The sequence below is a fragment of the Solea solea genome, chromosome 9 (genome assembly GCF_958295425.1).
Source record: "Solea solea chromosome 9, fSolSol10.1, whole genome shotgun sequence".
NCBI lineage: Eukaryota > Metazoa > Chordata > Actinopteri > Pleuronectiformes > Soleidae > Solea > Solea solea.
Window position 1 is genome coordinate 6,290,654 of NC_081142.1, and position 14,214 is coordinate 6,304,867.

At 43.2% G+C, this 14,214-nt stretch overlaps 1 protein-coding gene across 2 annotated transcripts in view; it reads left to right on the forward strand.

Annotated features, from left to right (window-relative positions):
* Positions 1–14,214, forward strand: part of plpp3 (phospholipid phosphatase 3) — a 28,509-nt gene that overhangs the window by 7,827 nt on the left and 6,468 nt on the right. The window contains exons 2-6 of one of the 2 annotated variants that reach the window (XM_058637449.1): positions 6,613–6,770; positions 9,353–9,445; positions 9,878–10,065; positions 10,172–10,229; positions 13,677–13,853. In XM_058637449.1, coding sequence (XP_058493432.1) covers positions 6,613–6,770; positions 9,353–9,445; positions 9,878–10,065; positions 10,172–10,229; positions 13,677–13,853 — 674 coding nt within the window. Of the gene's footprint in view, positions 1–6,052; positions 6,208–6,612; positions 6,771–9,352; positions 9,446–9,877; positions 10,066–10,171; positions 10,230–13,676; positions 13,854–14,214 lie in introns of both variants that reach the window. The other variant, XM_058637450.1, reaches the window with a different exon arrangement.

Sequence of the window (14,214 nt, forward strand, 5' to 3'; positions counted from 1 at the left end):
GGAACCACAGTAATCCACTTTAACACCCACATAGCCACACACACACACAGGCACACACACAAATATATAATCAGTGGTGTAACAGTGACAGTTGTGCCCCGCTCTTGTATGCTACAGTATAATCCTAGAGCTATGTCACATCCGTCACCTTTGACCAATGGCCTTGTTGCTACTTCCAAGGTCTGTCATGAACCTCAGCTAACCTTTGCACTCGATTTGCAAATGTCTTGAAGGCCATGCATACTCATGTTCCTGCTTTAGTGACCTAAAGATCAAGTCTGCCGTGGTTGCAGCTCTTTGTAGTGCTGGATATGTGACAATTGTATAGTTACATTCAAGGCTGCCATGGGCTTAAAATCGCAGAGGTCACAACACGATGAGGATGTCCATACACTGAGTACATGCGTAGCTATTCTTGTAAGGACACTACATAGACTTCCATTCATTTGGACCGTCTCACCTAAACCTTATCCCTAACCTTAACAATGCACAGCTAGCACCTTAACCTAATCACAATTAAAATCTTAGCCTATTATTGGTCAACATGAGGACTACTGGTCCTGACAAGGTCAGATTTTATGCTGGAATAGGACCTAAAGAGGTAAATAAAATCACTCACACACACACTGTCTCAGTTTTCACACAGAAAAACACATTCTTCTCTATTGTTGACAAATTGCACTGTGACTTGTGGCTGCTTGTGAAAGGAGTGTGTTTATCTAAATGAGTGGACTAGATTAGGAAGTCATTGAAGTAAATCCTTCTCTTTCCGTTTCTCTTATGGCACACCGAGTCACACACTTATCAAATAACCATAAAATACAATCTACACATACTTCTTTTTAGTGATGTAGGCCACTTTAAAGTGTCCCCTAACAATGCGTATTGTGTTGCAGGGCGTGTGTAGATGTCAAGATCGGAGTGATAGAAGTATCATAGGAGCGTCTGTCCTCAACAGACTGCAATTGGACTGGCTTTAGACAATTGACTTGAAATGGATCTGCACACAATATCCATGTCTCTGTGTTTTAACCACACACAGGGGTAGAGGATGTTGTTTTATGGTTTGTGTTTTTGCTCTAAAGGATTACAGTTTTATCCAGACTTTTATTGTTTGATTTAGTGTTTGATTTACATCACAAACACAGCTACAAATAATTACAATTTAAATTGAATTAACTGACTTCAGGGTTATGGATGAAACATGTCATAGGTCGTAAATTATTTACTACATTCGATTACATCCTATTATTGTGCGTATACAATGTTTGAACATTGTCAAATGTCCCTCATAAGTCACAGTCAAAGCAAACTATTCAGTATTCCTGACAAGTGGTAAAATATCAAGCAAGTACAACACATACTCACTTTTTTACATGCTGACGTTTTAAAAGCACAATGAGCCAAATAACTTTGACTAAATAGTTTAAAACTGATAATTGAATTCATAAGAAAAGTTATAAAGCCACAACCAAAATGTGTTGCCTTTGATTCTTTGTGAATTTGGAGCACATATCTGTGGAGAAAACCCTTTGAGGTTTGGTATACAGCCCTATTCTTGACTAAGCTGAGCAGCTAATTCTTTAACAGCCATCTGATCTGCTGCAGACGAGTGAGAGAAACAAGAGAAGTCTATGAAGTCATGACCCCGCAGCCTCTAACCTTCCTCTGAATTGCCCCCTGTCTCTGCCCCAGTCCTTCTCAGGATGGGTCACATGGTCCATTTGCGAGACAGGAGAAGGAAATCCTCCATTAGACTGGCCCACAATACCTCTTCCTCTGCCCCACTCCGCCTCCCATTCACCTCTCTCACTCACTGCTGACACTCCAGCTCAATCACTATAATCACGATATCATTCTAATTCTGCCCCTGAAAGCCACAAAAACCCATTAAAATGTCAATGGATTTGCGAGAGTCATGAGAGCGTTAGAACGGGAAGCTTTCCGCCATAGTCTCAGCAGACACGCAGGTGCTGCTCTACAGGGAAAGTGGTGCCATGTCAAGGGGAATTAACCTTCTGAGTGCTGCTGAGCTTTAGCTGGCATGAGAATAGCTATTGTTTCCTGTTCTGGTTAGTACAGTGTGTCTTAAGGTGAGTGAAAAAAATACAACATTGCTGACCCTTACCCTGCAGGAACATTGCATCGGATATTATTGACCTTTATTGAAATACGCCCAAATACAAAGTGTCAAAGATTTAAAAAAAGACACATTGTCTTATGTAGTCTTATGTAGTCCTTGCTAATCTAATTGCGCACTAGCTATGCAGTACCAAATTTAACTCCAAAGCCAATCAGTGCTGGTTGGATAATCTTTCTCACATAACCCGATGCATGCACACACACACACACACACACACACACACACACACACACATGCACACACATATACTGTGCATAGAAAGCTGCATACCTAAACTTTTAAGTGTGCAAACATATGCATGCACACACACACACACACCACATATTAATTCATATGGACATCATTTTGTGCAGTATTTTCTAGCAGGCAGTGGAGCGTGGACATGTGAGTGGATTTACAGATGGAAAATAAGAGCACATGCTGATGATACACACACACACACAGACTTGAAGGCCTTGCCATGACCTCTGCATATAAACACTGATTCAACCAGCCATAGAAATGCCTCTTTCTCTCTCTCTTTCTTTCGTTCTTTCTCTCTGCATCTGTCTGACCTCAGCAGTCTTTAGTGATTTGCCTCGTTTCCCCTCCTTGCTTGAAAGAGAGAAGTGCGTGGCAGGATCTGATAAGACAAATAGAACTTTTCCCAAACTTACAAAACCACCCTCTTAGGACGTGTTTTTTTTTTTTTTTTTTACTACATTTTCCATGATTTTGCAGCTTCTATTTCTCTTCCTCTTTTGTGTTTCAGGCTCCAGTTATTCTCAGGCGCCTGGTTGTGTTGTTAAAAAGCTGCTCATTGGTTTGAGAGCTAATGGGGCTCATTGACTCTAAAAGCACAGAACACACACTCTCTCTCCAGCAAAGGCAAAAAGAACCTCTATGTCAGTGTAAGTCTGCATTCACATTGTTTAGTTTTAGTTTAAAAACACAAATTCTTCTCTGGATACGCCTGCCATCCACAATAACCCAACAATTTGGAAATCTCGGTTTTTCTTAAAAATAAATTCAATAAATTACTGAGCTGCATTTTAGCCGGAAACCTATCTTTGAATATTATGACAGGTTTCCCATATTTACTTCCTGATGTATTCTTATTGGCCATAAAAGGGAATTCATTGTTTCTCATTAGTGTGTAATTTCTAAGTATCAGTTAAAACCCGCAGATGGGAAACTTTACCATCTGCAGGCTATAGTGTACAAGAGTTTTAAAGTGTAACTAAACCCGCTCTTCTGCGGCTCACTCCGTCCAATGCCAGGTGTTTCTCCTCCTCTTCAGTAAGGATCTGAGAATCCCGGACATTACTATATGCCACTGACCTCATGACAGAGCTTGTAAATAGTTGTTTTTTAATTCACTGACAGACCATCAGCCTCTCCCCACAGCCAAGCCCATTGCTTTCGTTTTGACCCCTTTCATTTTCTATCTCTCCCTCCTGTGACACGACCCCGTCTCTCTCTTCCTCTGTCTGTGGGTCAGCAGGCCCTGTGAAGGTCACACTCTCTTTATCCCAGTGCCATAAAAGAGGTCATATTTCTTCTCACTGCTGTTTGCAGATGGGGCTCAGATGGGCTGTATGGTAAGTGGCACTGGAGTGTGTTTTATTTTGTGCTCATGGACTGTCTGTGGTATGAGGAGAATGCCCACATACCAGGCTGTTTTCAGGGAAATGGCATGGGTGGGGGCCCCACAGAACAGCTTGGCATCTAAAGGCTGGACTGTGGGCAGAATAAGAGGCATTCATTCATTCATTCTCAGCAGACAGTTTAGGTGCTCAGTTGCGTGCTCTCACTTCCACTTTTCGGGGTCAACTTTCCAGTTTCCCATGGTGATCTCTGATCAGTTTAGCCCTTAAACACTGATTTGCATGTGTGGGTGTGAATGTGCATGTTTCTCATGTCTGTTTAGCCAATGACCTCCTTTCACTTCTCCTCATTAGCATATGAATCTCAAGTAGGCCAGTGTGGGCTAATGTAAAAGAGAGGGAGAGTGAAGAAGGAGTGAAGACAAGAAAAGAGTTGAGTCTGGTGTGAGAGAAAGCCAGTCTGAAAAAGGTTTCTTTTCTTTTTTTATTTTTTTTACCAAGCTGAGTGTTTCCACAATTGAACTCAAGTAGTGCATGAACGTAATGCATGGGGTTTCTCTCATTTACATATTAAACTGGAGCCAAGTTCATGAAGCCAAAAGACACACAAGAACAGGAAACACAATCATCGATCTATCTGAAGTCTGACATGGTCCAAAGCCCCTGAGCTAACACTGCCTGTTGCGAGGACGGTGTGGTCTTCAGACACCATCATAGTCTGGCCAAGTCCAGTGTGGGCCCCACAACAACCTGTCGAGCCCTGGCCCCACACCCTGTTTGTGCAGGTGTCTGCCCCAGTGACCATACCATGTGCTGCCCCTTGCTAGCCAATGGAGAAAGAGGCAGTGAGGGAGGGAGACTTTGTGTGCATGGAAACATCAAAACATAAGGAAAATGCTACATTTTAGTGGCTTTATGCTGGTTTTGAAATATAAAGTTATGTTCAAAGAAGAAGAAGAAGAATGCGCCAAGAATGCGATCTTGGAAACAGCACTTGACATGCCTTTGTTTCTTGACTTTTAGATGTTGTAAGCTTCAAAGGTCCTTAAAGTTGACTTAAAAAGCCTAATGTTTGGAGGCAAATTTCACAATCATGACCGTCCATCTTCTCATTGATACAGTAGACACCCCCTAGACAACCCTTTTTTCTTTCAAGTGAAAGTAGACGTTCCTCACAAGAACGCACAAGAAACCGCCTTTTGAGGTTGTACAAATGAATTTGACGAGTGAGTGTTATGTTTTTCAAGGCTGACGAGTAACCCGATCTCCCACTCCCATCAATGGTGAGACGACAGCCGTGGTTCTGAGCCGCACTAGAAACATTCATGGGTAAATCTGTGACTTTGACCCAAATGGCAAAAATCCCTGTGATGTGAGCTAACCACATGAACCACATGTGGTAATGCTTTTTATGCAGTCTGACATTGAATGTATATGCTGGTTTTGTCTGCGTGTGGGTCTTAAGGACACCTTCATATCTTGAGCTCCTACCATTTATGAACCGTTAGTTTCCTTACACACTATGCTCTCACGAAAAATGTTCCAGAGATGGGTGGGCTTAGTTTTGTTTTTCTGGGTGCTGACACATCTCAAAATCCCTCAAGGAAAACTTTGGAAGTCGCAGCCAAAGTTTAGACGCCTGTATTTGTGTTTTTGTGATTTGATATTTATGTATTTTCACTTGGTAAGAATAGAATCTGTTTGATGACCAACTGACATCCAGCACTGGAGCAACAAATTAGTTGTTGAAGTGTGTTGACACATTTCCATCATCGTCATCATCGTCTTTCTGTTAATGGACTTTGACATTTTGGTACATATTTGTGTTCTTATTGTAAGTAAAGTTGGACGAGTTGTACACACGAAAGTTGGATTTAATACTGCGTGATATTTAGTATTCAGAATGAGCCGGTCATTATCTGGACAATGAACAACAAGCATTATTATCATTTATTCCTGGAATGGCACTTTCATCCCTTCAATTCCACATCACTAAACCCATCCACTAACAGGCGTTAGTTTCCTTTGCCATAATGGACACTTAGCCCTTAATGTCAGTGTGTGTTTGCTCTTTCAAGAGGGATGTGGGAGGCTAATGCTGAAGATTCTCTATTCTCAATAGCCTGGTCAACACTGGCAGCAGGAGAGAGTTTGCTGAGTCAATACAATGAACTCTCACACACACACGACTACAAAAGTATGTCTGTTAATGTGTTTTAATGTCATATTTATCTCCCTCAGCTCACAGGTAAGTGTAGTCGTATGGCTAATGTATGTGTGTGGGTTCATCCATCCATCCGTGTGTGTGTGTGTTTGAATGTAGCTATGCTGCCCAGCCTGGTTCTGCACCGCACCTCTATTCGTCCTTACCAGAGGGGTCTGTACTGCAGTGACTCCAGCCTGAATTACCCCTACAAGAAAAGCACTGTCTCCTCCTCTGTGCTTACTTCTGTTGGGTTGACACTGCCCGTGGTGTCCGTAAGTCCCCCCCCCCAACACAAAGAGTGTCCACCTCGGGGAATATTGAGGGCAGAAATTGGGAGGCCCTGGGATTTTAATGGAGGAGGCTGCAAAGGAGTGATAACATGACAGAACTAAAACATTTAAAAACAAGTGATATGATAATAATCTTACAACACGGTTGCATCTTAGTTCTAAAAATGTGTCACTCCTTTTCTCTAAGCTGCCCATACATGATATCCTGAAGGCCACCCCACTTCTGCTATGTCCCATGTTCCCCTGGTGTCAGCATGCTCCTTGTGCTTCCCCTGTTCTCTCCTATTTGTCTTTGTCACTGACCTTGTGCCTTTATGCCTTCTTTCTTCTCTCCCTCTTCCCTTCTATCTCTCTCTTTGCTCCCCCCTTTCTTTGTGTCTTTTGTAGCTAGCCTGCCTTTCCTGATCATTGAGACTAGCACCATAAAGTCGTACCAACGCGGGTTTTACTGTTCGGACGAGTCCATCCGCTTCCCCCGAAAAGAGGGAGACACCATAAGTGACGCTGTGCTTTGTGGTGTTGGCATTCTTATTGCCATCGTCTCCGTAAGTCGACCTTCACACCTCCCTTTGTTTGCTGCTTTTTCCAAATTAAAAAAAACAACAACTACTAAATCTTTACTAAAGAAAACACAGTAGCTAACATAGACCCTTAAAAAGTTTGAGTTATCATGCAGGATTTTCTTAATAACTCCAGGCCTTTTGCTCTGAATGTGCTCTACATGTCTTCCCCTCCATTCTAAAATGTTCTCTTTGTCATACTTTATTCTTTAATATCTACTTTGAGTCACCCAATCTATTTAATAGCCCATTTTCTTTTTAATCACTTCACTTAGTAATAAAAGTCTGGGACAGTGAAAGGCTCCCAAGCAACGTTAGGAAATATGTGTGTGTGTGTGTGTGAATGGGTGCTGACGCACGTTGTCATAGACCAAAGAGATTTTACGAGGTCTTACTCAATTCACATGCCCCCACACATGTCCCTCCACTCTGACTCCATGCCCTCTCTGCCCCCAACATTACTTTGGGTGAATGTGTCACCAATGCTCTCTCCCATGCCTGCAGCGCTGATGGCCTGAGGTGGCAGCCCACTCCCATGACTTGATTCTTGTTCCAGAAAGAGAATAGCTCACGGATTGTGTCAGGAGATTAGACTGGGTCAGAGGAAACATGTAATAATATTGTGTGGGGTATGCGGGCATGTCGATTAGTGCCACGTGGTCAATCTAGATGATCTTTACAGCCCCAGGAGTCTCAGTGGCACAGCGCCCTCTTAACTTCCCAGACTGAGACATGGTTACACTGCCGTCTCCTTGCCATCAGCTCGGTGGGCACACTCGCACATGCGCGTACACATGCACACACTGTAACAGCTCAGCTCCTCTGCTTATTGAAACCAGCTTGCCGTAGTTATTTTCCTCACATATTCACGTGTGGGCAAAGCTGGCGTGTCTCACACAGCTGTGTTCCATTAGCGGCGTCTACTGCCATGTCGGCACCATTCCTTTAAAGCACACACATGCACTCATGGAGGCACACACACACACACACACACACATGTACATGACACACAAATATACAGTCCATGCACTGGTAGCAGATTCCAGTTGGGTCTCGTGTTTATCTCCAGTGCAAGGGAAATCCCAACAGTACCACTGCTCAGACTATCCAAGTCCGTGTTTCCACTGTGGGAAATCAAAGTTAGCAACATCAAAATAGAGTTCTGTAAGTATGCATACAAATGAACCAAATAATCCCATCAGACAGCTATTTAGGCGTGTGGTTTAATCTGAGATTTGTTGGTATGCAGACTGTTCAAGGCGGGAATGTTGCTCTGTTTCTGTTTTCCACTGAGAACAGAATAGGGGATATTGTTGCGCCACATTTAAAATGGCTTGGTTACAATAGTAACAGAGTTGAATTGACAGCGTAAAAGCCAGTGTTGCCGGGCAGATGCTGATGGCGTGCCAGCTGAAATCAAATACACGCGGTGGAACTATGCTCGCTTCAGTGTAAATAAAGAAAATCCATCACATCTCAGTGACAATAGCACCAGAGGTCTTTTTAAATAAGCCCATGGATGCCAGTCACATTTAAGACTAGGAGATAAAGAAGGGGAGGAGAGGTATTAAATGCAAATTCTGACAACCCAAGTAAACCTCTGTGAGCTGTATCAGCCTCATGTGGATTTTATCTCTTGCTTAATTCACTGACAATAGCACACACACAGACACACAAACTAACATACCACAATGTTTGTTTGTTCTGGCTGACCACCCAACAGGCAGGATACACAGTGTTGATCAAGCCAAATAATACACACACACACACAAATCATGCACAACGGTGAGTTTCTGCATTAACGTGATGTCTGGGAAACACCGAACCTTCGCGCGTACATACATTTAGAGTCCTGGTGTTGTTCATTGCCCCCACAGTTTCTGCTGGCTCATAGATGTGCTGGTGTTTGCGAGATGCTGAGATGTGGTGGTGGAGAGCAGCCAGTCTGTCAGTCACATACCCCAGGTGGTAGAAATATGATTGACATCTCCTTGCCCTGAGCGCTGGCTTGGTAGAAGCCTCCTCATGAGATCTTTTCATGGGGCCCAACGTTACTCAAAACCACCTGTGTGGAAATTTGAGCCCCATTACCCTGATGCAAATCCTCCTCATACCAAAGTCAAGTCCATTATGATTTAGTTGTCATTTTAGACTATTGTTATGTTAATGTTTTTCCTTTTTCCCATCTCACCATCCTTCATGTCCTTAATACAAAACTGTAACATATCTTTGAGCAGAACATCACATCACTTCTCCGTAATCCCAGCATCCCGACATCCACACTGCCTGACGGAAAGGCAGGCCATGCTCATTCTATGTGTCAGTCAGTCAGTCTTACTAATTCTGTCCCTCCTGTCTTTGTCTTGGCCTTCACACATCAACTCTCCTCCATCTTTTGACTTCAGCCTGGAATTAAATTAGATTTCCTGCATGATTCTCACTCAAACATTACTTTTGTTACTGCATGGTTATCTGCACGATTCTGTGCCACGATCATACTGTATGGCTGCATTTCTAGCTCACATTTGTTATCTACGTGTATCTCGATAACACATTTTCTCTTGTAGATTGTGATTGGAGAATGCTTCAGGATTCACCAGCTACATGAAGGAACCAAGTCTTTCATTGGGAATCCATATGTTGCAGCTCTCTATAAACAGGTCAGATACGCAGTCGTGTTTTTATGGCGTTACGAGCATGTGATTGTCAAATCATCCCTTTCCCTTGTGTAAATGCACTCTGATTTCTCCACATGTGTGTAAGATATGTTTTCTCTAATAAACTGGTGAGGATGCTGAGCTCTTGCCTGCAACGACAGCTTTAGATTTAATTTTTGTAATCATCAATGATTGCATAATTAATACCCATCTTTGTAAGGGGTCAACTTTTCCTACTGAAAATAGAGAGACATTCAGTAGCTGATTTTCAAGTTTCTCATGAAGCTATAATGTAAAAGGACTTAAAAGACAAATTAGTTTGAAAAGAATTTGCATTATCAGGTAGATGAACTGTTGCTATATTTGAGGGAAATCTGTGTATAAATATTTAATAAACTATTAGTGTCTTAATCATGAGTGTGCGTTGTCTTGCAGATGGGAGTGTTTCTCTTCGGTTGTGCCGTCAGCCAGTCGTTCACAGACATCGCTAAGGTGTCAGTGGGTCGCATGAGACCCCACTTCATAGACGTGTGTAGACCAGATTTCTCCACCATCAACTGCTCCCTGGGGTACATCACTAACTACACCTGCACTGGTGATGAGAGCGACGTTCAGGAGGCCAGGTTTGTGTAAACAAACAATAATAATAAGCAAAGAAATAGACAAACACACACACACACACACACACACGCCGCTTAAATTGACCAAAGATAATCCTTCTCTCCACAGGAAATCCTTCTTCTCAGGACACGCATCTTTTTCAATGTTCACCATGCTCTATCTGGCTGTAAGTAACCCTGAAAACCCAGCTCGCACACTTTAAAAACAAACACACACACACACACATGCTGAGAGCCAACAAAACAATGGCTTACAGATTGTAGAGGGCGTCATAGAAACAAGGCTTGGCTCTCATTGGAGATTCACTGCCTTGTCATCTGTGCACTATCGTCCTTTTTACTCCTAAGAAAGTATGAACGTCTTTCTTCAGAGCAGCTGCTCGGCCACTTCCTGTCCTCTATCATTTCCTCCATCTCTCTCCACCTGTTGTGGGTGTCTGGTGGGACTAAGCACTGCAGGGACATTTGACGCTTCAGGCTGTTTAACACACAGAGAGACAATTGTTAGCTTATGGGTCCCTAGCCACCTCTACCCCCTCCATCCTGGGTTTATATACCACACATTTCCAAACTTTACTTTAAACCCTACACTAAGGCTCTTTATATCTCTCAAAACCTATTTTAACCTGTGTATCTTCCAGTACTTTGTTGCGAACCTTACTTTTTACAACTTGAGACGGGCGATTAATACTTTTTATTTCATCATTCGGATCAGTTGGAACATCAGGGGAAAGAGGGATTACAGTCCGTCTCTCACATAATTTGTTTCTGGCGGATTCATGACATCATAATTTACATACTGGTGGAGAAAAAAAACCCACCACAAAGTTCAGGTTTACCCACTAATTTGGTGTGAAAGAGGCTTTATACAGACTGCAGAAATGAGTCTAATATTTAGGTTTCAGCTGGTCCAGGTTTAGCTTCAGTGCGGTCTCAGATCTGACACTTGGCTGACAGTTAGTCCTGGTATATTTTAATATATTGTTATGCAGTGAAAGTGTTTTTGGGTGTTCCCTAGCCTCTGGTTGAACTCTGGACAGACCGAAGAAAAGAGATGAATTAAAAGCAGGGGAAAAAGTCGAGAGGGAACATAGATGTTCTGCGTCCAGACCACAGAGTGACACACACACTAGTCAGAGACCAGTGTTCCAGCTGTGGCAAGCTCCAGACCGTAGCCAGAGGACGCTGGAGTGAAGAGAGCAGGATGATTGAAGGAGAGGAGCAGCAGTTACTACTCAATGTTTTGGAATATAAAACCAGCCTGAAACAAAGTGCCACTGCCCACAGTGGCAGCATTCCTAGTGGAAAAGGGAATCTGTGGCATGTTTTGTTTTTACCAGCTGAAAACCAGTCATGTGATGTTTTTACTAACAGAACCTCCACACAAATTTAGAAGGATTCTTGTTTTTGAGGTTTGTTTTTTTTAGAAACAATGCAATTAATAAATCACATTTCATTGTTCTATGTCTTCTGTCATTCTAAACAAAGTGCAAAATTGGAAACAGTTCATATCTTAAAATCCTCACCCTTGCATTACATTATAAAAGTTCATATTTTTGCAGTAACGCTAGAAAAATCCCAATTACAGTATGACATGGTCAATGAAAGCCAATCGCCACTTTCACAGTGCAGCCGTCGCACCTCGGCTGACTGGCACGCTGTGCCGCTGAAGCACTCTGTTTGTTACAGAGCGTGTCGGAGCACAGTGATGTGTGTGTGATGTGGTCAGAGCTGAGACTTAACACATAGATATATGGCACAGACCTCATGGCATGCTATACAGCGACACTGCAGCCACAAGTGTGTGTGGGCTTTCATGTGTCACACGCAAGTTTCCTCCTTGTTGGTTGAATGTGCAGAAATACTGTGTGTTATCCTTTTAGACAGCCTGCTATCACTTTGGCAGACAACATGTGGATGAATTAATAAAATAAAAAAAAAAACATGTTTGTGATAGAAATACTTAACCACAGCTATGCTTTTGTCTCATTCTCTCTCACTTTGTTGTGTCGTGTTTTTCTTTCATCTAACACACTGACTCTGACTCGGAGAGAGAGAGAGAGAGAGAGATGATCTTTATGAAATGAGCCGGATTCCTTCACAAACCACCAGACTCTGTGTCGCTCTTGTCTTCCTCTGTCATGGGAATCCACTGGGACTCCTTTTGTTGTTTGGTTTTATTGTTGTTTTCTCCAAGCGAACTATTTAAGACACATATATGCAAATGTGTGGAAAGCTGGCCCCCGGGTCAGAAAGGCAAATGCCTCAATCTAACTATAAAGAGGAGACATTTTAGAAGGTTTTCTCAAACTGCTTGTCATGACTTTGTCTTTGCTTCTGCTGAGTAAGACATTTGTTTTAAACCAGTTATCTGAGTTTACACACTGCCCTTGCTCGGTGCATTACTGTAGCTGCATGTTTAGACTGCATTCAAGTGCTTATTTTCGCGACTGCGTCCACTAACAAAGCTTTCTTGAAACATTGAGAGGTTTAGGATGTCGCGTTAATGGCTGCAGTACGTCAGACTAAAAAAAGCACTTATCTGAAATTCTTACCCACCACCTGAGAACGACTGCAGAGGAAGTTTGAAGTCTAAACATCCCAGCCAGCGAGGAGAGAACAGGACTGGAAGGGATGGGAGGGATTGCTTCCTTTGCTTCCGTAAGGAGAAGAACAATGATAGCGTTTCATAGAGGAAGTGTCAGGGAGTTTTTCAGCCATACCTACATTGGCCCACAGTGAACAGGGATTAGTGGGAGGCGCTGTGGCTGTCTGTATGTATTGTTAGCTCTAGCTGATTATAAGACACAAGTCTGGAGGTTCGGGCTGGGCAGACCTTGACTGACGGCGGCCCTCCCAGGTTCTCTGTCTCTGGCTGTGAGAGACAGGAAGTGAGGGGTATGAGTGGTACAGCAACACAGGATGTCTGAGAAACCTGGGCTGACCTCACCACTCCGTGTGGACTTGTGCTAGTGGCTACAAGTGGCCTTGGTCTTGGTTGTTCCTGTTTTCATTCTCCCCAGTCTTCATTATGACCCAGAAAACAGTTTTGTCTGCAGGCAGAGCCGGGGGTGCCTCCACTATGTCTTATGTTTACTCTAATACATGGGTGACAAGATAAGAGAGTTCATCCCAGCACAAGTGCAGAAACGTGCAGATTACACATGTACATGTACAGTGTGTATGTGTGCGCGTGTGTGAATGTATTCCAGTGGCTCTCTGTGGCCGTGCTGTTTTTACAGCTGGGATGTTGAACCATGAATCAGTCATGTCCGGGTCTCAGGCAGTCTGTTAGTGGAAGAGGTGTGTTTTAAGTTTGGCAAGCCTGACCTTTTTGATTCAGTCTAGACCTCTTATACAGCAATAACACACACTCTATCTCTTCCACACACACACTGCAGGTGCAAACCGTGTAAAACTTAATTACTTTCATGGCAAACATTCAGCCAGGTGTGTTTGAGCATTGCTGCTGTCAAAACACATTTTTTTACATTTGCACTTCATGAAATCTTAGACGCCAAAGCATTCACACAGTCAGTCTGCATGCTACTGTGGTATATGAAGAAAATGAATAACATCTTCCTGTTCTCCTCTTCCTCCATCCTTCTCTTCAGTTCTATCTTCAGTCCAGGTTTACATGGCGCGGCGCTCGCCTCCTCCGCCCGCTGCTCCAGTTCACCATGCTGATGATGGCGTTTTACACCGGCCTATCACGTGTCTCTGACCACAAGCATCACCCGACCGATGTCCTTGCAGGCTTTGTGCAGGGAGCCCTGGTGGCCTACTGCATAGTGAGTGCACACAGTGCATGCTCAAAACACACAACCACACCTGACACGGGACACATTTCAGAAAGCCTCCACATTCTGAGCTCTTTTTATCACCTTTTTTTTTCTATTTTCTGCCTTTACGGAAAAAGAAGAAACAGAGCAGGCAGTGAAGTGAGCAGAATCTCATTCCCTCTAATGAGGAACACATTGCTTGAAAGCCTCGTTTCACAGTGTGTCCGTGTTTTTGTGTGTCTGTGCATCAGTGTAGATCCAACCTTCTTCTCCACTCTTGTGACATATCGTCACAGCAGTTGCCAGTGATTTTTCGTAACCCTCGTCATTACACGGCGCTTGATGGAGCCAAGGAAAATTGAATTTTGGG